At 44.8% G+C, this 26,455-nt stretch overlaps 1 protein-coding gene across 1 annotated transcript in view; it reads left to right on the top strand.

The window, feature by feature from the left end:
* FRMD3 (FERM domain containing 3) overlaps nucleotides 1-26,455 on the top strand; it is a 152,706-nt gene that overhangs the window by 111,436 nt on the left and 14,815 nt on the right. The window contains exons 8-13 of the mRNA XM_076361911.1: nucleotides 1,512-1,600; nucleotides 3,928-3,991; nucleotides 4,992-5,080; nucleotides 12,828-12,902; nucleotides 13,407-13,475; nucleotides 16,699-16,820. Of these exons, the coding sequence (XP_076218026.1) occupies nucleotides 1,512-1,600; nucleotides 3,928-3,991; nucleotides 4,992-5,080; nucleotides 12,828-12,902; nucleotides 13,407-13,475; nucleotides 16,699-16,820 (508 nt within the window). The remainder of the gene's footprint in view (nucleotides 1-1,511; nucleotides 1,601-3,927; nucleotides 3,992-4,991; nucleotides 5,081-12,827; nucleotides 12,903-13,406; nucleotides 13,476-16,698; nucleotides 16,821-26,455) is intronic.

Here is a 26,455-nt window from a genome sequence, read left to right as displayed (position 1 = left end):
AAAGGTTTCTCCAAATACTCCAGGTCTGAAATATTTTACGTTTGCCAAGATTTTCAGGATTCAGTGTTATTCTTGTCCAGAAGATGCAACAAATTGTTAGTCCTTGGCAGATTAGTTTTCCAAACACTGTCAAAAAGTGAAAATCTTAGGAGGAACGGCAAACCAAATGTACAGAGGGGAGAACCGGATATATGTTTGCATATTCCTCCACTTTGCTGTTTTGTAGTTTTCTAGAAGAAGGTGATTTTAGTTACCAGTTCTGATTATCCCTTACACCTGCATTTTTAATTACTTGGTTTTATCTGTATAATCTGCAGTGTTTGTTCTTAGTGTTACTTGCTTCATGTTTTAACTGCTACTTTTACTTTGGCTTGTATACCATCTCATTTGGTGGAACAGCAGTGCTGTCCAGTTAACTGTTCTGGTGGTGAGCACCCTTAAGCAGTCAGCTCAAACGTAGAGCTGCATCAGATTTCATATACATGTTGCTAGGAATGCTGGTCCTGTGTGAAATGCAGGGTCTGGTTCAGAGCTCCGTGAAGTAAGCGACTTAGTAAACTTTAGTTTGAAACTATACTGCAGATTTTCAGAGGGCATCCCAGAGACTTATGTTGGCACTTAGGACAGATTCAAAACTGGCTCAGAATTTCCTCTTTACCCATGTGTCAGGGCTTGTAGAGTGGGGGCATGCAGGGGTTCACGGCCCATGGTTAAGGAAAATTTTTCACTCTTCTGGAAATGAACTGCAAAGCAAGGTGGTTCCCTGGCTCCTTATGACGTGCTCCTTCCAGCGCTGTGGCTGCTACTCCAGAAGCATCTCTGTTTCTGTTCCCCTTATTTTATTGGTGGAACATAAGGCCAATAAAGTTGACTAACTTTAGCAAGGTGAGGGTCTAAACTTAGGATGGACAGGAAATCCAGTTAATACAAAACTCACCTGAATCAGTGCTCAAAAACTATGAGCCAGAACTTTTATTGTGGAATTAAAAAATTGAAAAATGGGCTTTCCTATTTTAAAGGCAAGTATCACCATATGTTCTGGTTTGTACTCAGGAGTACTTGCTTATTGTAGTAAGTGCTGTCTGTCAGCAGTGCTTCCAAGACAATATCTCGCAGAGGAACAATGTATTGTGAAATCTTAAAAAATATCAGTGTTGAAGCAGATATGAACCTCTGGTTTGTAGTTAGTCAGCACATTAAGAATAGGACATACACAGAAGTATGTTTTCAACAAGATTAGTAAGGATACCTAAGGATTCCCCGTTGTCATCAGCTACAGGTAGACGGAAAAGCATAAGGTACTGTTACTCAGTTAAATGCCTAGAAATAAATGAGGCCTGTATTGCCAAGATCAGTCTTTGTTCCTTAGAAGTGTACAATTTGAAGGCAAAATTTATTTCAAAAAGGAAAACAAAATAGAGGTAATCTGTAGCAGAGTAACAATTCATGCTATCAGTAAGAAATACCTCACTGGATGAGGGGAAAATTGTATTTCTTTTTTCTCTTTCAAGGACACAACGGGGACGACTACATTTTTAGGATTCACAGCTGCAGGATTTGTAGTTTTCCAGGGGAATAAAAGAATTCATTTGTTAAAATGGTAAGCATGTGAAGTAAGACTAGATTAATATGCAAGAGTCTTTTCTCCTGTGTCTTCTCTTCTTCTTAGTATCTTCACCTGCATGTGTTGTCTTTAACACGTGACTATTCCTTCTCTTGCCCCATCATGTTTCTATTTTAAAGGATCTTAGATGAGAAGTAGAATAATAATAATTTGGTCTGGTTCTTCATCCAGTGAAAATTATTCCACAGGGTGCATTAGTCAACATAACGCACAAATGCTAAAATTGAGTAAGTTGATTTTTCAACTATCCTGTAAATCACCAGTGAGGCTTATTGGCAGAGGTGTTTGGAAGAGTTTACAAGAGTCCACCTGCATCTTTATTTGTGACTCTCGGAAATGTTGCTATTTTGTCATTTAATTAACCTCAATCTGAAAACTATAAAAGAACTTCTTTGGTAAGCAGAGGAGGAGGGGAGAATGGCTTTGAATTTTTATTTTTTAGCCTCTTGTTTTAAGAAGTGGACACTTACGCAATTGTCCTCAGTTTGTCTGGCTTTCCTTTTCTGCTCCTGTAAAACATTTGACTTAATTGGTCAGCCTCACCCATGTTTGAGGGGGAGGTAAAACAGAGCTCCTGCAGGTGGTGTGACAGCAGCTGGCCATGCCCTCAGCAGTGTGGTGCTGAGTGAGCACAGTCATGCTCAACCATCGATAAATCTCATTTTAGTCCTGCTGCTAAACATGCCAACAGCAGTTACTGCTGCTCCACCTCAGCGCTCCCAGCCTGTCTTGTCGGGAAGAAGATGGGCAGGAGGTGAAGAAATGGTGAGGTCATTTTTTGTGTAGAGCTAGGCTCTTTGCTGCATATCCATAGAAACCTCCCCGAGAGCTGACTAACCTGAAATCGTCAAAGGTGTGAAGTCAGCGTAGTCCTGTTCGTATGATTCAGTTCTATGTGGAGCTCTGGGGACGTGTCAGTCAAATACCATCCACTTGTGATCCTGGATTTGTGCTGTAGTTTCCCTAGGGTTAATTTCAGGTAGCCCTAGTCACAGTGCTTCAGTGGTTTGTGCTTTTGGCATAAGGACAGTGTAACTGTAATGTCAGTCTACGGTGCAGGGAGGAAAGAATAGCACTTGCCGAGCATGTTATCCACCATACTGTGGGAAATGAGTTTCATAGCACTTAGTTTTTCATGTTACTCAAGGATAACGTGTCCTTTCCGAGATCTCGGTATATTCATTTAGCCCATTGGCATGTAAACCACATGCAAAATGAAATAGTGATAGAGGAAAAGCCATTAAGCTGTCTCAGTGTTACGCTGGCCATTGGAAGGTTGATCTGGTGAGATTTATCTGAATGCCATGTACTGCTCCTTTCATTTCTGAGACCTAAAAGTGAGTGCTAGTAGCTTTAACAGATATAAGATGAAATTTGCATTACACAGTAAAAATCCAAATTCATATTTGAGATTTCCTTTTCAGTGGAAAAGCTTTCTCAACTGGAATGATTTTTTGCTGTTGTTTAATGTTAAAGCAAAACTCTTGTTATAAAGTTTCCGGGATAGCATTGTTCTCGCCTCCAGAATCGTTCCCATTTCAATCATCTGACATCCAAAATCTTTAGAGAAGTTTATGAAAAAATACAGCGTCTCCATTTTAGCTGTGGTAATGACAAAATTTCCATTACAATTTAAGCAGAGGCATCATATTGACTTTACATGGTGCACCGCTATTCCATATGTAGATTGTGCTTCCAACCTTGGTTAAAGTAAATTTTGACATAGGTTTGCAACTCACAAGGCCCCAGTAATAAGTGCTCTCAAACATTTTCTTTTTCTTCCTGTTGTGTTCTGTCTGTAAGTAGTCAGTTACTAAGATGTGTGATAGGAAACCACAAATAAAAAAGGATAGAGATAAGATGTTGCTGGTAAAAAGTGCCTGCATCTAGAAAATTGTATGCCTTCTTATGCAACACACGCAGGCTGAGAGTGTTGTTTTTCCCTCAGTTGAATTAAATTAGACGTTCCAAGATTTTAAGATGTAAGAAGAATTACAAACTGTGTAAAAAATAGAATGTAAACATAAGCTTCTGCCTACTTTTAATTTCCTCTTCATTTTCCAGCAGCCAAAGTTAATTCTTTGAAGGTGCATAGGGATGTAAAAGAAATGGGCTTATATTCTCTAAAGAAAATTAGAATATTAAATGATTTTATGCTAAAAGTTGTAAGACTTCTGTTGAGGCTTTTTGTCATTTGACAGCGTGCTTGACTTTGGGAATCAGGGAAACTTGCATGCAAGTTGCTTTTCTTACCTGTAGATCTATCTATTTTTCCTATACTTAAATTATTTTTCTCTTTCTAGGTGTGATGTTTATAAACTGAAATTTGAAGGGAAGACTTTTTATGTGTTTGGAGCTCAGAAAGAGGTCAGGTTTAATATTTTTACAGAACTTCTGTATTTGATTTAGAGTCGACTAAAACTTAACACCATTTTTTAACTAAACAAACTTCTAAACAATAATTGTACTTCATATTGTAACTGAAATATAGAATATGAGTGAATGTGAATATTGCTGTTGTCAAAAGAATGTCTAATTTGCAAAGGGTTGAGACATTTCTCACTCAAAATTCATGCAGTGCTGTGTTGATTGCTCATGGGTTTGGTCATCTGTGTAGTCAAGTTTTAATGGATTTTAAAATGCTAAAGCTGTACCCACCCACTCTAAAGCATGAGCGACATCTGTATATGATTGAAAATTCAGGTGGGCATTGATACCTGGATCAGTGTGAGGTATTTTTGGCTAATTACGATCATCTCCTCAAATCTTGGTCAGCTGAATAGGCTGGAGTCTGTCCTAGGTAGTTAAGAGTCCTATCATTGGGCTCTTGCCATTGAAATCATAGAGATTTTTGTCTACAGCATGCTATAATCAGTTCTTCCTGATTGCAGAGTGATATAGCCCAGAATTATGGCTTTGGATGCAATCTAGGTGAGGAATAGAAAATGGAAGAAGGTAATAATGCCAGAGGTATTAGGGGCTGTTTGTGTGGTTGCAAGGAGGATCTGACGCTAGGACATAGGGAACAGGGAGAAGCGGACAGTAAGTAGTGCAGCAACTGTGCAATGTGGAATACTGAACATAGAGACTTTCCTCCTTTGATTTTGGCCTGAAGACAGTTGGTACAGATTTATTCTACAAGCCACTTGTACAGATTTATTCTACAAGCCACTTGTACGTGTGCTTTTCTCTGCCCTCTCCAAGCATCCCATTTTATTTCTGAAACAATTGCCTGGGCAGTTTAAAGATCAGCTCTACGTATGGGTTGTACGATTGAGGCTACACAGGGAAATGTGGTACAGCTACTTCAATCTTTGAGAATTCAACATTTTCATTTCTTTTATTTGCCTTCTTTCCTTGCACTTAGAAAAAGGCTGTGCTGTCATTCCATACCTCTACACCAGCAGCCTGCAAGCATCTTTGGAAATGTGGGGTGGAGAACCAGGCTTTTTACAAGTATGTAAACCTGAAGTCATTACCTATACTAAAAGTAAAAAAATGTGCATGTGAGTAGAAGATTGTTCAATGTGAAATGTTCCATTTCATTAACAGAATTCAAAATGCAAACAGAAAATATGCAAGTTAATGGGGAATATTATTTAATTTCAAAACAGTATTATAAATTGTTTAAAATCTGAATGAGGCAGAAGAGTTTTGGCAGTGAAGAATTACACTTTTTCCAGCACACTGTTTTTGCCGCTCTGTAGTGTGACGTTGGATGGACACAGTACTGCACTTGTGTCTGGAACACAGTTGTTAATCTTAGCCCTGCTGTTGAATACCTTGAGAATGGAGGAAACAATCTGTTATGCTTGATTCTTTGGGCTCCTCTGCCAGTAGGTACTGTTCTCCCACTTGAAATCCAAGGTTTAATAAGAGTTGATTGGGGAAAAAAAAAATTCTCTGCAATGATTGAAAACAAAAAAAAAAGAAAATGCTCTTAGATACATTTTGAAAGATGCTAGCCATCTCGTTTTAAAAAAAAAACAACCTGTAAATTGACAAGAAAAAAGCAGTATCTTCCTCCCTATTCCCTAAAAGAGAACCTGAAAATAATTCTTCATTAAAAAGCTCTTATGCATTCTTTCTGCCCTCCATTGACATTGTTACATCTGTTTATTGATGCCCTTTAGCCATGTAGCTTTTATTCTTGCTACTCGGTCTCTCCTTACAGCATCTTGCATATTTGATAAAAAATATTGTTTCTGTGTTGGAGCATTTTTTCAGTGAAGCCACCGGGGCGAAGGGCTCCGGAGCGGAGGATCACGCTGGGGGACCCTTCCTGAAGCGGCAAAACCCGCGAAGGCAAAAGCGCAGGGGGTGAGAGGGTGCCCCAGTCCCCCCCACCCCCCCCCAGGAGCCAGAGGAGGGAGCTCCTGACAAGCGGCAGCTCTGACTCAGCGTGGGCGGGGACAGGAGGGACGGCGGCCAAACCCCCTCACATGCAAGAGCAGCCCCCAGGGAGCATGGCGAACAGGGTGGGCAAACAGGACGTAGCGCGTCAGAAGGGCATGGCGCGGCAGTTTGCAAGGGAGGGCGCACAGGGAAGGCAAGCGGGCAGGGTGCAGTCCCCCCTCCTGGCTCTAGAGGCCAACTCAGCCAACTCAACTAGTAGTCATCACCCTCCCAGAAGAGGACCCAGCTATGGTTTCCACTCGGCTGAAAGCCATCGCCAGAAGGAATGTGGTGACCCAGACGGAGCCCTCACACAAGCATACAGCTGTCCAGGTCTCTGGCTGCAGGGAGTGACCGAGCCTGTCACTTGTACCAGAGGGCAGCAGAGACAACACCTGTGTGTGGTATGACCAGGTGGATGATCTGCTCGGCCTGGTGGCAGAGCTGAAGGAGGAAGTGGAAAGGTTAAGGAGTATCAGGGAGTGTGAGAGGGAGATAGATTGGTGGAGCCACACCCTGCCATCCCTGAGGCAAAGGCAGCAGATGGAGGCTCCACAAGAAGCAGAGGATCCCCTGCCCTCTTGCTACCACGCAGAAGGAGGGGACCTAAGCAATGGGGGGGAATGGAAACAGGTCCCTGCTTGGGCTGCCAGGCGAACCCCCGCCCGGCCTCCCTCACCTTCCTGGTTGCCCTTACAGAACAGATATGGGGCCCTGGAACTTGAGGGCCAGGCAAATGAGGATGTAGATGAAGGTCCATGCAGGGGGTTGCCTAGGGTGAGGCAGTCAGCCCCACGCATTATGACTACCTCTGCTAAGAAAAAAAGGAGGGTAGTTGTCGTAGGCCATTCCCTTCTGAGGGGAACAGAGGGCCCAATATGCCGACCGGACCTATCCCACAGGGAAGTCTGCTGCCTCCCTGAGGCCTGGGTCAGAGACATTACTAGGAAGCTCCCTGGTCTGGTACGGCCTTCCGACTACTAACAGGCTGGCAGTGATGAGGTTGCAGAGAGAAGTCCAGAAGCGATCAAAAGGGACTTCAGGGCACTGGGGCACTGGTTGATGGATCAGGAGCACAGGTAGTGTTTTCCTCAATCCCCACAGTGGCAGGGAAGAATACTGAAAGGAGCAGGAAAACACACCTGATCAACGCGTGGCTCAGGGGCTGGTGCCATCGGAGGAATTTTGGCTTTTTTGATCACGGGGAGGTTTACACGGCACCGGGCCTGCTGGCAACAGATGGAGTCCAGCTGTCTCACAGGGGGAAAAGGATCATTGCTCACGAATTGGCAGGGCTCACTGAGAGGGCTTTAAACTAGGTTCGAAGGGGGAAGGGGATAAAACCAGGCTCACTAGAGATGAGCCTAGGGGTGGCATGCCGATGCTGGGGGCGAAATCGATAGCCCAGCTCAAGTGCATCTACACCAATGCACACAGCATGGGCGGTAAACAGGAGGAGCTGGAAGCCATTGTGCAGCGGAATAGATATGACTTAGTCGCCATCACAGAAACATGGTGGGGTGACTCTCACGATTGGAGTGCTGCAATGGATGGCTATAAACCTTCAGAAGGGACAGGCGAGGAAGGAGAGGCGGTGGGGTGGCTCTGTATGTTAGGGAGTGTTTTGATTGTCTAGAGCTCAATGATTGTGATGATGATACGGTTGAGTGTTTATGGGTAAGGATGAGGGGGAAGGCCAACGAGGCAGATATCCTGCTGGGAGTCTGTTATAGACCACCCAACCAGGATGAAGAGGCGGATGAAGCGTTCTACAAGCGGCTGGCAGAAGTCTCTCAATCACCAGCCCTTGTTCTCATGGGGGACTTCAACTTCCCGGACATCTGCTGGAAATACAACACGGCAGAGAGGAAACAGTCTAGGAGGTTCCTGGAGTGTGTGGAAGACAACTTCCAGAGACAGCTGGTAGGTGAGCCTACCAGGGGAGGTGCCTTGCTCAACCTGCTGTTTACAAACAGAGAAGGACTGGTGGGAGATGTGGTGGTCGGAGGCCGTCTTGGGCTTAGCGAACATGAAATGGTGGAATTCTTGATTCTTGGTGAAGTGAGGAGGGGGGCCAGCAAAACCGCAACCATGGACTTCCGGAGGGCGGACTTTGGCCTGTTCAGGACATTGGTTGAGAGAGTCCCTTGGGAGACAGTCCTGAAGGGCAAAGGGGTCCAGGAAGGCTGGAAGTTCTTCAAGAAGGAAGTCTTAAAGGCGCAGGAGCAGGCTGTCCCCATACGCCGTAAGAACAGGCAGGGAAGACGACCGGCCTGGCTGAACAGGGAGCTCCTGCTGGGACTGAGGAAAAAAAGGAGAGTTTACCACTTGTGGAAGAAGGGGCAGGCAACTCAATAAGAGTACAGGGATCTCGTTAGGTCATGCAGAGAGGAAATGAGAAAGGCAAAAGCCCAGCTAGAACGCAATCTGGCCACTGTCATTAGAGACAACAAAAAATGTTTTTACAAATATATTAATAACAAGAAGAGAGCCAAGGAGAATCTCCATCCCTTGTTGGATGCGGGGGGGAACATTGTCACCGAGGATGAGGAAAAGGCTGAGGTACTTAATGCCTTCTTTGCCTCAGTCTTTAACAGCCAGACCAGTTATCCTCAGGGTACTCGGCCCCCTGAGCTGGAAGACAGGGACGACGAGCAGGATGAACCCCCCATAATCCAGGAGGAAGCAGTCAACGACCTGCTACGCCACCTGGATGCTCACAAGTCTATGGGGCCGGATGGGATCCACCCGAGGGTGCTGAGGGAGCTGGCGGAGAAGCTCGCCAAGCCACTCTCCATCATTTATCAGCAGTCCTGGTTAACAGGGGAGGTCCCGGATGACTGGAGGCTTGCCAATGTGACACCCATCTACAAGAAGGGCCGGAAGGAGGATCCGGGGAACTACAGGCCTGTCAGCCTGACCTCGGTGCCGGGGAAGATTATGGAGCGGTTCATCTTGAGGGCGCTCACAAGGTGTGTGTGGGACAACCAGGGGATCAGGCCCAGCCAGCACGGGTTCATGAGAGGCAGGTCCTGCTTGACCAACCTGATCTCCTTCTATGACCAGGTGACCCGCCTAGTGGACGAGGGAAAGGCTGTGAATGTGGTCTACCTGGACTTCAGTAAGGCCTTTGACACTGTCTCCCACAGCATTCTCCTAGAGAAGCTGGCGGCTCACGGCTTAGACAGGTGTACTCTGCGCTGGGTCAAACACTGGCTGGACGGCCGGGCCCCGAGAGTTGTGGTGAATGGAGTTCAATCCAGTTGGCAGCCGGTCACGAGCGGTGTCCCCCAGGGCTCAGTACTGGGGCCGGTCTTGTTCAATATCTTTATCAATGATCTGGATGAGGGGATCGAGTGCACCCTCAGGAAGTTTGCAGATGACACCAAGTTGGGCGGGAGTGTTGATCTGCTCGAGGTAGGAAGGCTCTGCAGAGGGACCTGGACAGGCTGGATCGATGGGCCGAGGCCAACTGTATGAGATTCAACAGGGCCAAGTGCCGGGTCCTGCACTTTGGCCACAGCAACCCCATGCAGCGCTACAGGCTTGGGGAAGAGTGGCTGGAAAGCTGCCTGTCAGAAAAGGACCTGGGGATGTTGGCTGACAGCCGGCTGAACATGAGCCGGCAGTGTGCCCAGGCGGCCAAGAAGGCCAATGGCATCCTGGCCTGTATCAGAAATCGTGTGGCCAGCAGGAGTAGGGAAGTGATCGTGCCCCTGTACTCGGCCCTGGTGAGGCCGCACCTTGAATACTGTGTTCAGTTTTGGGCCCCTCACTACAAGAAGGACGTTGAGGTGCTGGAGCGTGTCCAGAGAAGGGCAACGAGGCTGGTGAGGGGTCTGGAGAACAAGTCTTATGAGGAGCAGCTGAGGGGACTGGGACTGTTTAGCCTGGAGACAAGGAGGCTCAGGGAGACCTCATCGCTCTCTACAACTACCTGAAAGGAGGTTGTAGCGAGGTGGGGGTCGGTCTCTTCTCCTAAGTGATAGGACGAGAGGAAATGGCCTCAAGTTGCGCCAGGGGAGGTTTAGATTGGACATGAGGAAAAATTTCTTTCCTGAAAGTGTGGTTAAACATTGGAACAGGCTGCCCAGGGAAGTGGTTGAATCACCATCCCTGGAGGTATTTAAAAGACGTGTAGATGAGGCGCTTAGGGACATGGTTTAGTGGGCATGGTGGTGTTGGGTTGACCGTTGGACTCGATGATCTTAGAGGTCTTTTCCAACCTTAATGATTCTATGATTCTATAGCAACACCAGGGGGCTGCTATAAGGGTGAATAATAACTAAGTAGGAAGAATGTGTCTTCGAACATGGATGTTAATGACCTGCTTTATTTTGGAGAAGATTCCTTCTTTCGTTTCAACACTGATACAATAATATATCAATATAATCTATTTAATTGATATATTCAATGAAAAAACAGGAAATATGAGCTGGCACAATATAGGTGTTATTTCTTTATGTTAACATCTACCGTGTTTGAGACTGAATTAATAAAAAGATTATCAGGAAGTGGTTTCCATTGGAAGTACATGTAAGTAGGAGAATAGTGCATGGTATTTGAGCGGTTTTATGTTATGTTGCCAGAAATAAATATAGGGAATAGGAAACAATTGCTACCCAAAGGATAGAAATTAGTGCTCGAAGTAAAGATGTCTGAGCGAGACTCATAGGAATACAATGTCTCTGCTCTTACTGTTAAATGGTTGTAATATTAACTGTTTGGGTTTTGGTCACAAATACATGGTTGTGGTGGGTTTGGCCTTGACTAGGTATCAGATGCCCACCCAGCTGCTCTCTCACTCCCTCTCCTCAACAGGTCAAGGAGGGAAAATAAGATGAAAAAGCTCATGGGTTGAGATAAATACAGGAAGATTGCTTACCAATTACTGTCATGGGCAAAACAGACTTGACCTGGAGAAGGTTAATTGAATTTGTTTCTCACCTTCTTACTCTATTTTTAAATGACAATAAAGACAAAACTAAAACCATCCCTCCCCTGTTTCTTCCCAGGCTCAACTTGACTCCTTCATTCCCGACTCTTCTATGTCCTCCTTGCCCCAAGCAGTGCAGTGAGATGGGGAATGGGGGCTGAAGTCAGTTCATAGCAGTTTCTCTCTGCTGCTCCTTCCTCCTCACACTTTTCCCCTGCTCTAGTGTCCTTCACGAACTGCTCCAGCGTGGGTCCTTCCCATGGGCTGCAGTCCTTCAGGATAAACCTGCTGCAGCATGGGTTCCTCTCCATGGGCCACAACTCCTGCCAGGAGCCAGCTCCTGTGTGGGCTCTCCAGGGTCTGCAGCCTCCCTCAGGGCATGTCCACCTGCTGTAGTGCAGGGTCCTCCATGGGCTGCAGTGTGGATATCTGCTCTGGCATGGTCTTCCATGGGCTGCAGGGGGACAGCCTGCTCCACTGTGGTCTTCTCCATGGGCTGCAGGGTAGTCTCTGCTCCGGCACCTGGAGCACTTCCTCCCCCTCTTTCTTCTCTGACCTTGGTGTCTGCAGGGCTGCTTCTCTCATGTTTTTTTCTACTTTCCAAATGTCTCCAGGGCACTACTGTGGGGTTATTTCTTTAGCTTGATTGCTTAAAATTATGCTTGCCTGTTTCAATTTTGGTGGGTCTTAAAAGAGGACTACTTTAGTAAAAAGAAGATTGGTAGTGATATTCAGTGGAGAGGAACCTGGCTGATAGATTGGAAAATAGTAATGGTTAATATGTGGAGTGCAGAAAAATAACAGTAATCCTCCAAACATGAAACTGAAGCCAAAGCAATCTGTAAATAAAGGCTTAGGATAGTAGTTTTGAAACAGCAAAAGTTTTCATACATTTTAGAGAAACTGAGCTGTACAGTGTAGCCTGTTACTTAACAGCATTAGATAAATCCTGTCAATGTTCTGTATGATACCAACAAGGTCTTCTAATGAGATTAGAACAGACATAGCCAGGTTGTTTAAGTAATTAATGATAATGACACTATGCCTTAATTAGATGTGGTCCTCTCCTCTACTTAGAAGAGCTTGAGACTTGGAATTTAAGATAAGGTCGTGGTCTCTTGGCATATCTTGAAAAACAGAGCTTTAGTCCTGTCTCAATCCAGGCTCAGGGTTGACTGTTGTGATTATTTTCAAGTAGATATAAATCGTTGTCTACTAGGGTCTGGGAATGAGAGACTCGATTTCAAAATCAGTTTGCCATTTTGAAGGCAGAGAACATCAAGGAGATGGCATGTCTGAGGTACTCTTCCATGATCTTTGTGATAAAAGACTGTGATAAAAGGTTGCTGTGTACTTTGTGATTAGAGAGAAGCAGTAGGATATGATGTAGGCTGCTAAGAGGTTGACTGTATAGAGACATTGGAAATGCAACTACTTTTGGAGACAAATGCTACCACTTCTTTGTTATTTCTTTGCTTTACTAGTGGGAAAGAGGAAATAGCTGTATCTTCCCACAAACAAGGTAGTGTGAGGGCAAACTTGTCCTAAGGGCTTTTGGTGTACCACGGTCTTTCCTTCATCCTGTGAATGAAAGTCTCTAGAGGTGTAGCAAGTGTCAGCTTTTAATTTTCTTGCTTCCCTATCCAGGTAATCACTTGTTTTATGTTCAGTTGTTCTGTGCTGTCTGAATTGTTTTATGTATGCTTTATATTCTAATTTGTATAAAGGCCTTAAAAAAAGTTGGAAAGCCCAATTACTGAATATTACTTTGTGGTATAAAAATAACAAAGATTGTAGTTGGCCTTGTTCATTTTTGCTTATCAGGTTCCTTCTGTGCTGAAAATGTGACAGTCTGTGTTCTTTTTCTTCAAGGTATGCAAAATCCAGTCAGATCAAGACCATGTCCAGCAGCAAGATATTTTTTAAAGGCAGTAGATTTCGATATAGGTGGGTATTTGCTGTTTGTTTTTCATGGTAAACCATTTCAGAAATTAAGAGAAAACATCAGTAATTACTCATGGCAAATTGAGGGCTTTTCCTTCTTGAGGACCTGTTCACACATAATCCAAGTCAGGATTTGAAAGATTTTCTGTTGTCTCTTTAGTGTCACTTATAAAATAAACCGGAGGCTTCATGCAGACTTCTGTCAAAGAGCAGTTTCATCAGAACAGGGCTCCACTTTTGGTGCAGTTTCTGTAAAAACAAGGATGCGTGGCTAATGTAGAGATTGTACGCCCCCTGTAACTGGGCATCTCTGGACTAGGGGTGCTTTAGTGGGACAGTCCAGAATTTTTAATCTGTGACATTACATATCCACTACACAGGATTTTTTCTTTTTTTTGCCTTTTCTTCTTTTGAATGTAGCTTAATTGTTCATGTATGTATAGTGCTTGGCATGTAATGAGCTCATCTTAGTGTTTGCTTGAATATTTATTTCATGTTTTAATGCAGTGGAAAAGTAGCCAAAGAGGTTGTGGAGGCAAGCTCTAAAATCCAGAGGGAACCTCCTGAAGTTCACAGGTATGTGTTGACATTCAATATTAAAGTTTAAGGACTAAGGAGGATTATTGTTCTCTACAGAGAAATTCTCTTTCCTTTACTGTGAGATATAACGGCTGTCATTTGAGCTTCCACAATGAAGCATGCAAGCCTTGAGAAATATGTATTGCCAGTGTTACAAAATTCTGACAATAGCGTATTGTCTCCTACACAAGGGAACTTAATCTGTGCTGCTTTGAAGCTGGTTTTAATCAATCAGTCAGAGAAGTAGCTTATATTAATTTCTGTGTTATGACATAGACTGTTATTACATGATCCTGACAGAAAAGTACATTCTTACTTCATTCCTAGTTCTTGCCCGCTTTTGGAAGATTCTGTTTTGTGTATGTATATGGGTATGTTTAAAGGTATACTTGATAGTTTTTCCATAATGCAGTCAGATTAAAAAGCAAGAAGTTCATTCAGTAAAGAGAAAAAAAGATCAGAGAACTTTTTTTTTCAGAGAAAAATGATGTGGCTTGTTAGAAATAAGCAGCTGGACTTTGCAAGTGAACTAATACTTTCTGGTCCTTATCACTCGCTGTAGTGACAGTGAAAATTGATAAGAAACTAACTGAAGTCCTTCAGAAAAGAAGAAAGAGGCCAGCAGGGAAAAACTATTTAAAAACTTTTTTAAAAGGTTACTTAACTTTCTGGACATTCTACAGCCATATCCCTATTTTTATTGTGATTTTTTTCAGGGGCAGGGTGTGTGTGTTTGGTTTATTTTTAATAGAATATGGCCATTCCATCTGTATTTGAGAGAAAAGTGGATTGTCTTTACTAAAGGGTAGGAATATATTTGTGGCAAATATTTATAAATACGTTGTCCAGCCCTACTATGTAATTAATAGTCAGGCCATGCAGGGATGCTTTTGAACATGCTTTTGCTGATTACATTTAAAAATGGGGTAAGTGACGGTCTAGAATGTGTTAACTGAGAACACATATAGGCAGAATATAGGTCCATCATTGAGACAGGGTAGATTACTTGGGCACACAAATGCATTTTAAATGAAAATAGTTACTCACATAAGGAAATAGCTTATTGCCTACTTCCCATACAGTTTCTTTCTTCCACAGGATAAGAAAAGATTTTCATGTAAAATTATTTTTTATCTTGTATTTTATCTTGTATTTTACTTCTATTTGCTTTCAATATTTAAAGTATTTTAAACGTATTATTTAAAATCTTAGTGTACATAAAGAAACAGATCAGAGGACAGATAAGTTTATAGAGCAATGTTGTATGGATTTAACACCCATAAAGAATAATGTATATTTTTTATGATTAACCTTCTTAAAATGCTTGCATTTACAATATTATGGTAGCTCCAAGTTCAGTTTCTTAGAAAGACTAAGAAAAAGTCTAATGATTTCAAGTGGTTTTTATAATGCAGGTTTTGAAATGGGAGACACCGGTAGGTAGCTTGTCCTTCTAATAGCACAAGTAGGCAAAAAGCATAGAAAATTTTCAGCTCCAAAAAAAAGCAAACTTTAGAAACAAGTTACTCTGTGAAAGTGGATTTGGGGACAGGAAATGGTAGTTTTTCAGATGTAAAACATTTAGAGGAAATGATATGATTGAAGGTAAATCTATATATATTTTTTATACGTAGATAAAGTTTTCTCTCCCTGCACCCCCTCCCGCAAAGTCAATTCAGTGGTACCATGGCTGCATTGAGAAAGAAACATGCAGTTGTGAGGAGGTTACTGTTCAATATCTTTGTGTTTGGATATTACACTTAAAGCACTACAGACTGAAAATCTGTTGGAGTGTGTAGTCATGCAGCGTTAATGTGGTGGCAAGTTTTTCTGACAAATACACAGTGAATGATTTAATGTTTTGCTTCCAGGGTATGCCTGAAGGAGGGTTCTTTGTGAATAAGTATGGAGTAGGAGCCTTATGGGTTCTCCCAGGCACAACTCCTATTTTGGGAGTTGCTTGATAGCTCTTTACAGCAAGCACAAAGATCCAGGGATGCATACCAAGTCTGTGGAGGTACCAATGCGTTGGAGTGGTTGTAATTACAGTAATCTGAGTGAAAAACTTCTTTGGATAGTGAAAATTTAAACTAAATAGTTATTAGAGACTGCTCACAGAATGCAAATGAGGACATAAGTAGCTTTGGGCATATGTTAATGAGCAAGTAATCACGGCAATTGAGCAAGAAAGCTGGTTATCCCCACAGAATATTTAATGACACGTAATGTGACTTGGAGTAGGACATCTGTGTCCTGAGTTTACCTAAACCCTCAGCAGCACACAGTCCCTTCTTTTCACTTGCGATAGGTGCTTTGTTCAGTTTGTTTATCTATGTGGAACTGTAAGTTGAGTCTTTGTGCAAACTTGAAATGCATTTTGTGAAACTTCAGCACTATACCTATGTACCATTTGAAGTCAAGTAACATCCTCTTCCCTTTCCTCTTTGCTTTTGTCAAAAGTAAATATTTTATAATGTAATGGTTTACATTTATTGCAGGATTCTTGCTTCAGGCCTGTATCATGTAAATGCTAGATAACTTATTCTAAAGAGCCATCTTATTTTCTCAGTAATATGATTTTAGGCTAATGAGCCTCATGACTGAAGGGAATCAACAGCATTCCTCAAACTTTCCTGAGAAAGTTCAACACCTGCTACCAGAAAGCCTGTTAGAGCCAAGTAAGACAAGAAAGAAAACCAGCCTGAGCACCTGGAGGCATGGTGTAGAGGCATGGGCTGCATGAGAATGAGAGCACTGTGTATCTGTTAACTGAAGGGATACAGTTGTTCCTGCTTTAGTCTTTATTCTGCAGTGCTCAAACCGTAACAAATCCTTTACCCAGTCCCGGAGGCAATGGAACAACATCAGGAAAATTATTCGTATCCTCTCTACCTTCCCCTTCCTTGAAGCCAAATACTCATGTTTGCTGTGCAGCATGGAGAGGAGCAACATACTGAAATCCTGCATGAGATGAGAAGGAGTCAGGCTGCATAAAGGGAAGTAAACCAGCACAAAACCTTCTCTTACACTTCAGATGTTGAAAGGTTTATATCTGCTGAGGGTGCAACATAACGTGGCTGAAAGCAGCATTCAGTGTGCACAGCTTGTTATGATAGCTCAAGGCCTATTGTAATTTATGCAAAACAATTCTGAGATGAGACATAGTGGACTGCACTTGTTTCCTTGTGAATAAACTGACCCTGTTTTCCCCATCTTTTAGAACCAGCATTACTCAGAGTCGCAGCTCTCCCTCATTGAACAAGCAACTCATAATCAACATGGAACCTCTGCAGCCCCTTCTTCCTTCTCCCTGTGAGGAGGAAGAGGTTCCTGTAGATGAAGGTGAGTCACTTACCCGATTCCTGCCAAACACTAACAATATTTATTATAAAATATATGGAAAAAGGTGTGTTACTGACTCAGGGATATGGAAAAAATCTAAAAATTTCCATTAGGAGTACACCATTAAGCCTCTGCGTGTCACACTGAGAAATGATCACTAGCCCAAGGAACTGTGCACAAGCCTCATGCGAGATACTTTGTGAGGAAAGTTACTGCTAAGCTTTCTGTTTCAAAAATCTTTTTTTAGATTGTCAGGTGAAAGGAACTTAACAGGAAATAATTCAACATAGCACCATCTTACTAAATAGTAACTGTATTACTCAGGAGTGAAAACTGGCAGTTTACTGCTGGTTATGTTGTTTTTCTTACCTCCTTTTACTTTTACATTTCTTTCTCTCTGTTTTAATGTTAGGAAAAACTCTGTGCTAATTTAATTCCTTTGACAAAAAGGGATGTTATTGGAATATCAGTTTGAATGCATTTTGTAGAACAAGGTTTTCCATGTATTTGTTTATTCCTTGATATTTTAAAAATCACATTCAACACCTATCTTTTTAAGATGCAGTCATTACAAAGAATGGTATGAACATCTTAGCCAGTTTAAATAAGGATAACTGCGTTCTTCCTAATAAAAAAAGAAGAACAGTTCTTACTTGAGATGTTGTGAGCTAATTGTTTCAGAAGTTGGGAAATAGGACCCCTACTGTTGCTTTGTTGTGGTCAATTAATGGGAAACAGACACAGCTGAGCAAGTACGTTCATTTTCAGGGGAGTACATCTTAATTTCATTTTATAGGAGTCATATGAACATGTTTTGTTAATTCTTATAGAATCATAGAATCATTAAGGTTGGAAGAGACCTCTAAGATCATCGAGTCCAACCGTCAACCCAACACCACCATGCCCACTAAACCATGTCCCTAAGCGCCTCATCTACATGTCTTTTAAATACCTCCAGGGATGGTGATTCAACCACTTCCCTGGGCAGCCTGTTCCAATGCTTGACAACCCTTTCAGTGAAGAATTTTTTCCTAATATCCAATCTAAACCTCCCCTGGCGCAACTTGAGGCCATTTCCTCTCGTCCTATCGCTAGTTACTTGGGAGAAGAGACCGACACCCACCTCGCTACAACCTCCTTTCAGGGAGTTGTAGAGAGCGATGAGGTCTCCCCTCAGCCTCCTTTTCTCCAGGCTAAACAGTCCCAGTCCCCTCAGCCGCTCCTCATAAGGCTTGTTCTCCAGACCCCTCACCAGCCTCGTTGCCCTTCTCTGGACACGCTCCAGCACCTCAACGTCCTTCTTGTAGTGAGGGGCCCAAAACTGAACACAGTATTCGAGGTGGGGCCTCACCAGTGCCGAGTACAGGGGCACGATCACTTCCCTACTCCTGCTGGCCACACGATTTCTGATACAGGCCAGGACGCCATTGGTCTTCTTGGCCACCTGGGCATACTGCCAACTCATGTTCAGCCGGCTGTCAACCAACACCCCCAGGTCCTTTTCCACCAGGCAGCTTCCCAGCCACTCTTCCCCAAGCCTGTAGCGCTGCATGGGGTTGTTGTGGCCAAAGTGCAGGACCCGGCACTTGGCCCTGTTGAATCTCATACAGTTGGCCTCGGCCCATCGATCCAGCCTGTCCAGGTCCCTCTGCAGAGCCTTCCTACCTCGAGCAGATCAACACTCCCGCCCAACTTGGTGTCATCTGCAAACTTCCTGAGGGTGCACTCGATCCCCTCATCCAGATCATTGATAAAGATATTGAACAAGACCGGCCCCAGTACTGAGCCCTGGGGAACACCGCTCGTGACCGGCTGCCAACTGGATTGAACTCCATTCACCACAACTCTCGGGGCCCGGCCGTCCAGCCAGTGTTTGACCCAGCGCAGAGTACACCTGTCTAAGCCGTGAGCCGCCAGCTTCTCTAGGAGAATGCTGTGGGAGACAGTGTCAAAGGCCTTACTGAAGTCCAGGTAGACCACATCCACAGCCTTTCCCTCGTCCACTAGGCGGGTCACCTGGTCATAGAAGGAGATCAGGTTGGTCAAGCAGGACCTGCCTTTCATGAACCCGTGCTGGCTGGGCCTGATCCCCTGGTTGTCCCACACACACCTTGTGAGCGCCCTCAAGATGAACCGCTCCATAATCTTCCCCGGCACCAAGGTCAGGCTGACAGGCCTGTAGTTCCCCGGATCCTCCTTCCGGCCCTTCTTGTAGATGGGTGTCACATTGGCAAGCCTGCAGTTGTCTGGGATCTCCCCTGTTAACCAGGACTGCTGATAGATGATGGAGAGTGGCTTGGCGAGCTTCTCCGCCAGCTCCCTCAGCACTCTCGGGTGGATCCCATCTGGCCCCATAGACTTGTGAGCATCCAGGTGGCGTAGCAGGTTGTTGACTGCTTCCTCCTGGATTATGGGGGGGTTCATCCTGCTCGTCGTCCCTGTCTTCCAGCTCAGGGGGCCGAGTACCCTGAGGATAACTGGTCTGGCTGTTAAAGACTGAGGCAAAGAAGGCATTGAGTACCTCAGCCTTTTCCTCATCCTCGGTGGCAATGTTCCCCCCCGCATCCAATAAGGGATGGAGATTCTCCTTGGCTCTCTTCTTGTTATTAATATATTTGTAAAAACATTTTTTGTTGTCTCTAACGACAGCGGCCAGATTGCGTTCTAGCTGGGCTTTTGCCTTTCTCATTTTTCGGAGTTTCAACACTGAATGTAGTAAGAACAGGGTGAATTAGATTATCTGTGTACAGTACTTATTATAATGAGTAGTCATAGCTGAATGACATGTAGTTAATTTTAACAATTACCTGTTTACCTCTGCTTGAAATACCTGTATCTGAGAATTCACTTTCTGGCAGCCAAGTACCAAGCACTGTGTTCCTGCTAGGCAGTTGCCACCACTGCAGAGTAACAACAGCTTGCAGCTTGTAAGACTGCTGTGCCACACTTAGAACTCTAAGCAATGAAATACATTTTTGGAAACTGCTGACTTACCATTGCTATATGCTTACCAGAGAGTGCTGGTTTCAAATGTATGTATTACGTAAGTTTGAAAGTCATGTTTCCTTTTAGTCAGACAGATTGTTGTTACTACTACGATTTAATAGAAATATTTGCTGGTGGGTTTCCTGTAGAGTATGTTATGCGTAGTTAAATACCACCAGCTGCTAAGTTAACAGTACTTAGCTCTTTTACAGTACTTTCCTACAGCGAATTTGGCTATATTATCAAATTGCAGCTTGAACTGATCTCACAGCTTTCTGACACTGGCTCTCTTCCCCACAGGCATTCAATTAACTTCTGTGGATTCCCATCTTAGAATCAGAGAATCATAGAACAGTTTGGGTTGGAAGTGACCTCTAAAGGTCATCTAGTCCAACCCCCCTGCCATGGGCAGGGACATCCTCAACTAAATCAGGTTTCTCAGAGCCCTGTCCAACCTGACCTGGAATGTTTCCAGGGATGGGGCATTCACCACCTCTCTGGGCAACCTGTGCCACTGTTTCACCACCCGCAGCATAAAAAATTTCTTCCTTATATCTAGTCCATATCTACCCCCCTTTAGTTTAAAACCATTCCCCCTTGTCCTGTCACAACAGGCCCTGGTAAAAAGTCTGTCCCCATCTTTTTTTATAAGCCCCCTTGAAGTACTGATAGGCTGCAATAAGGTCTCCCCAAAGCTGCCTCTTCTCCAGGCTGAACAACCCCAACTCTCTCAGCCTTTCTTCATAGGAGAGGTGGTCCATCCCCCTGATCATTTTCATGGCCCTCCTCTGGACCCGCTCCAACAGGTCCATGTCTGTCTTATGCTGAGGGCTCCAAAGCTGGACGCAGTACTCCAGGTGGGGTTTCATCAGAACAGAGTAGAGGGGCAGAATCACCTCCCTTGACCTGCTGGCCACGCTTCTTTTAATGCAGCCCACGATACGATTGGCCTTCTGGGCTGCGAGCACACACTGCTGGCTCATGTCCAGCTTTTCATCCACCAGTACCCCCAAGTCCTTCTTGGCAGGGCTGCTCTCAATCCCTTCATCCCCCAGCCTGTATTGATACCGGGGGTTGCCCCAGCCCAGGTGCAGGACCTTGTACTTGGCCTTGTTAAACCTCATGAGGTTCACACAGGCCCGCTTCTCGAGCTTGTCCAGGTTCCCCTGGATGGCATCCCGTCCTTCCGGCATGTCGACCACACCACTCAGCTTGGTGTCATCTGCAAACTTGCTGAGGGTGCACTCCATCCCACTGTCTATGTCTCTGATAAAGATATTAAACAGTACCAGTCCCAATATGGACCCTGCGGGATGCCACTCGTCACCAATCTCCATGTTGACATTGAGCCGTTGACCACTACCCTCTGGATGCGACCATCCAACCAATTCCTCACCCACCGGACAGTCCGCCCATCAAATCCATACCTCTCCAGTTTAGAGAGAAGGATGCTGTGGGGGACTGTGTCAAAGGCCTGACAGAGGTCCAGATAGACGACATCTGTAACCCTTCCTACGTCCACTGATGGGAAGGGCTATCACTCCATCACAGAAGGCCCCGAGGTTAGTCAGGCAGGACTTGCCCTTGGTGAAGCCATGCTGGCTGTCTCAAATCACCTCCCTGTCCTCCATATGCCTTAGCATAGCTTCCAGGAGGATCTGTTTCATGATCTTCCCAGGCACAGAGGTGAGACTGACTGGCCTGTAGTTCCCCGGGTCTTCCTTTTTTCCCTTTTTAAAAATGGGGGTTATATTTCCCCTTTTCCAGTCAGTGGGAACCTCACCGGACTGCCACGACTTTTCAAATATGATGGATAGTGGCTTAGCAACTTCACCCACCAGTTCCTTCAGAACCCGCAGATGGATCTCACCGGGACCCATGGACTTGTGCACCTTCAGGTGCCTTAGATGGTCCCGAACCTGATGTTCTCCCACACTGGGCAGCTCTTCATTCTCCCAGTCCCTGCCGTTGCGTTCTGTGGCTTGGGCAGTGAGGCTCGGGCACTTGCTGGTGAAGACTGAGGCAAAAAAGTCATTGAGTACCTCCACCTTCTCCATGTCCCGGGTAACCAGGTCTCCTGTTTCGTTCCGGAGAGGGCCCACATTTTCCCTCGTCTTCCTTTTATCCCCAACGTACCTCTAGAATCTTTTCTTGTTGCCCTTGATGTCCCTGGCCAGATGTAATTCTAACAGGGCTTTAGCTTTCCTAACCTGATCCCTGGCTGCTCGGACAATGTCTCTGTATTCCTCCCAGGCTACCTGTCCTTGCTTCCACCCTCTGTAGGCTTCCTTTTTGTGTTGGAGTTTGTCCAGGAGCTCCTTGTTCACCCATGCAGGCCTCCTGGCGTTTTTGCCCGACTTCCTCTTTGTTGGGATGCATCGCTCCCGAGCTTGAAGGAGGTGATCCTTGAACATTACCCAGCTTTCTTGGGCCCCTCTTCCCTCCAGGGCTTTGTCCCATGACACTTGACCAAGCAGATCCCTGAAGAGGCCAAAGTCTGCTCTCCTGAGGTCCAGGGTAGTGAGCTTGCTGTGTGCCCTCCTCGGTGCCCTAAGGATCTTGAACTCCACCATTTCGTGGTCACTGCAGCCCAGGCTGCCCTTGAGCTTCACATTCCCCCCAACCCCTCCTTGTTGGTGAGAACAAGGTCCAGCATAGCACCTCTCCTCGTTGGCTCCTCTACCACTTGGAGAAGGAAATTATCATCGACGCATTCCAGGAACCTCCCGGATTGCTTATGCCCTGCCGTGTTGTCCCTCCAACAGATGTCGGGGTGGTTGAAGTCCCCCATGAGGACCAGGGCTTGTGAGTGTGGGGCTGTTCCTGTCTGTCTATAGAGGGCCTCATCTGCTCAGTCTTCCTGGTCAGGTGGCCTGTAGCAGACCCCCACCGTAATGTCACCTGTTCCTGCCTTCCCTTTAATTCTGACCCGTAAGCTCTCAGTCGGCTCCTCATCCATCCCCAGGCAGAGCTCCATGCACTCCAGCTGGTCATTGACATAGAAGGTGACACCCCCTCCTCATCTCCCCTGCCTCTCCTTCCTAAAGAGCCTATATCCTTCCATCCCAACACTCCAGTCATAGGAGCAATCCCACCACATCTCCGTGATGCCAGTAAGGTTGTAGCCCTGCAGGCGTGTGCACGTCTCTAACTCCTCTTGTTTATTCCCCATGCTACGTGCGTTTGCATAGAGGCATTGAAGTTGGGCCCCCGATGAAGGTGTCTTACTGGCTGGAGTTCCTTTGTGCTGCTCTTCAGGCGCTCTCCTGCTGACCTGTGATCCTTCTCCAGGCTCTGGGCATCTCTTGCTGGTTCTGGCATCAAACTGGTAGGAGTGGGATGGATTGAGGTTCCCCTCCCCCGGCATCTCTAGTTTAAAGCCCTCTTCACCAGCTTGGCAAGCCTATGACTGAAGATGCTCTTCCCTTCTCTGACAGATGGACCCCGTCAGCCCCCAGCAGACCAGGTTTCTCAAAGTGAGTCCCATGGTCTAAGTAGCCGAACCCCTGGCTGTGGCACCAGTCCCGTAACCATTTGTTGACTCGCCAGATTCGACTGGCCCTTTCAAACCCCTTCCCTTTGACAGGCAGGATTGATGAAAAGACTACCTGCACTCCCGAGTCCCTTACCGCTGCTCCCAGGGCTCTGTAATCCTTCTTGATAGTCCTCAGACTGCTCCCGGCTGTGTCACTGGTGCCCATGTGAAACAGCAGCAGCAGATAATAGTCAGTGGACTGTACGAGGCTTGGTAGCCTCTCTGTGACATCCCTGATGCAAGCCCCCAGAAAGCAGCACACCTCTCTAGAGAGTGCGGCTGGTTGGCAAATGGGTGCCTCTGTGCCTCTCAGAAGGCAGAATCTTCTCCCTTCAGAATCTTCTCCCTTGCACCAGCACTAATCACCCCAGAGTGAACTGGGAGAAGGTTTTTGTTTGTTGCCAAAACAAAAATTTAAAAAAACCCAACAAAACCAACCAACAACCCCCTAACTGTACAGTGTCCCACTACTGGCTGGCTCAACCTTTAAATGGCACATCAGAGAGGGTCGGGCGAGGTCCTGTGCGAGGGCAAGGGCAGGAGCAGGAGGTGGGGAGAGGGAAGGCAGCTAGCCCTGGGACCAACTCAGCTGCATTGGGAAACTGCTTTTAGTGTGTTACACATGTGAAACAGCCTTGGCATCACTCTAAACATCTGGGCCTGGGGTGGGGGTGGACACCCTGGGGTGCTTTCTAAAGGGCCTGCAGATGCTGTTGAGAGCACAGTGCAGCCCTGCCTAGGTCAGATGTCCCTACGCTGCATGGGTTGGCTAATGCAGCTTCCAGGACCCACGCTCGTATTTCTGCAAGGTGCTGCCCTATGCATATGGATGTTTCAGCTGCTGATGGCTGCGACCTTCACACGGTGCTGCACTGTGCTGTGTAGATGGGCCCAAGCAACTCGTTAGCAGAGCTGGCTATAACAGTGCTGTCAGCTGTGCATACCTTGGGCAGACTCAGGAGAGTGCGCAGCTTTGTCTTTTAACTGAGCAAAACTTACTTGTTCTTAATTTTAAATTGGCTTTGTATATTATGAGCAAAACACATGGCCAAAGATATCATGGCCTCAGTGTCTTGAGTAAACACCTCTGCTTCCTGAAACTTCTGGAGAGATGAACTCTGAGTTGGCTGAGCCTGGGAGGTATGAAACTGAACTAACAGAAACTGCCAGGTGAGAGGGAAGATTTTGTGCCAATTACTTGATAGTTGGTAGGGGAGAAAGCCATCAGAGATGGCGATAGCAGAGTCTGCAGAGGATTTTGAGCTGCTTCAGCCAGCCTTGTTGTCTTTAGGATAATCCTTTCAGATGGAAAATAAACACAATGCAACCTAATATTGAAAAACAACTAAAGCCCAGCCATTCTCTCATATGAAATTCCATCTTACAGATCTATTCTGGCTATCATGCTGAAGTGAAGCTGTCCTCCAAAAAAGCACAAATTGTCCGGTGGTTTTGCAGACGTGTAAGAAAGGGTATGCTGACTAAACGTGGTCATAAATGACCACTGTTTGTGGGAAGAAAAATACTGGATGCCCATGATATCACTGTAATAGTTACTTTAGCAGTTGACACTTATGCAAGAGGATTTGAAAACAAGTAATGGCATTTTATTTTTTTATTAGAATGGCAGGCAAAAATATCCTGAGTTTGCCTATTGGTGTCTCATTCTTCAAGAAGCAATTCTTCAGTCTGCACTTAGAGGCCATATACAGGTGTCCAATTACTAATTTAAACACCCAGATTTGAACTGGTGTTCTTACTTAAATGTGCTTTTATTCCTGTTTTAAATTATAGTTATGTAAGTGACTTACCTAAGAGATTGGCAACCAGCCAATACATATTTTATCAAATTAAAAAACTATTCTCAAGTCCTCATGCCTTAGGTTTTGCAGGTCATCTCTCAGTGCTTTGTTGCTACTGCTTAAGATTCTTCAGGCTTTCATATTCCTTGTTACTGACTCTTGTTTTGCACTAATGTCCTTTCTGTCTCAGGAAGAGGAAAGAGGCATGGTAGTGTAAAGATGCAACCATAAAATTACTGTCGTGCATAGAAGGTTATCACATGGAATTAGATTTTACATGTATGAGTGTCAGATATACTTAGATCATTTCTACCTTTTGAAGCTAAAAGACATTCTTCAAAAGGCACCTAGCTACATAAGTTTTAAGTGTATTCAGAAGCGTGCTTGCAAAATTCATCTTTGTCACAGATGGCCAAATTAGGTCCTTCTGAATGGTCCTATTAGGTCCTTTCCATGGTCCTTGCTCCACATGCAGTTGAACATGTTATATTTCTTTTGGTATTGCTATAGGAATTTTGTGGCTGCCTTCTTTCACCATCTGATTTGGTGAGACAGATTATTGCCTGTCCTGATCACTTGGCAATTATTTTACAGGTGGTAGATCATTGTCTTTGGATTTCCCAGCACCAGATGCTGTCAGGACTTCACGTATTTGAGCAGTCCAATTTAAAAAAAAAAAAAAAGGCAAACCCACACCTCTGAGTCACAGGATATTAATGTGGTTTTGACAAAGTGATGAAAACTTCTTTTAAGTCACTTGATACTTGTGTGCTCAGGTTTCATACATGAATTGTTTTCCTGGTGACATTGACATTTGCCTTTGAAGCAACCAAAGTGAAAGTAGCGTGCTTCAGTCATTCTATTGACTGATCTACCTTGTACTGTATTTTAGAAAAGAGAGTTGATGGCACAGACTCATTCTAAATTCCTCCTGTTTAAAATCCATGTTCCTCAATTTTTTCTTCCCCAGAGAGTTACACACTTTTTAGATGTCCTCACTGATTTTTTAAGAATTTTTTTTCTTATGCAATTGTATGCCTGTGCATCTGAGTTGTGTACAGAGAGCTCTTATCCTTTAGCAAACTTATTTTTGTGTGTCACTCAGGTATAAGAAATATTGCATTAATGGCAATTAATTGGCAAGAATGATATCTTTACTTTATAATGTGGAGTCTTTGTTGCATCTTATAAGCATGTGTGGGAATGAGCACACACCAGCTATTACCAGTCTAGTTGTCTCTGTGTGTGTGTGAGTTCTTATCTGTGTAAGCTTTGGTTGTAGGGCAGAAGTGTATGGAGCTTTTGTGGGTACA

Source organism: Aptenodytes patagonicus, chromosome Z, assembly GCF_965638725.1.
Source record: "Aptenodytes patagonicus chromosome Z, bAptPat1.pri.cur, whole genome shotgun sequence".
Classification (NCBI taxonomy): domain Eukaryota; kingdom Metazoa; phylum Chordata; class Aves; order Sphenisciformes; family Spheniscidae; genus Aptenodytes; species Aptenodytes patagonicus.
The sequence above is the reverse complement of the archived record's forward strand: the minus strand, read 5'-3'. Positions and strand labels throughout refer to the sequence as shown.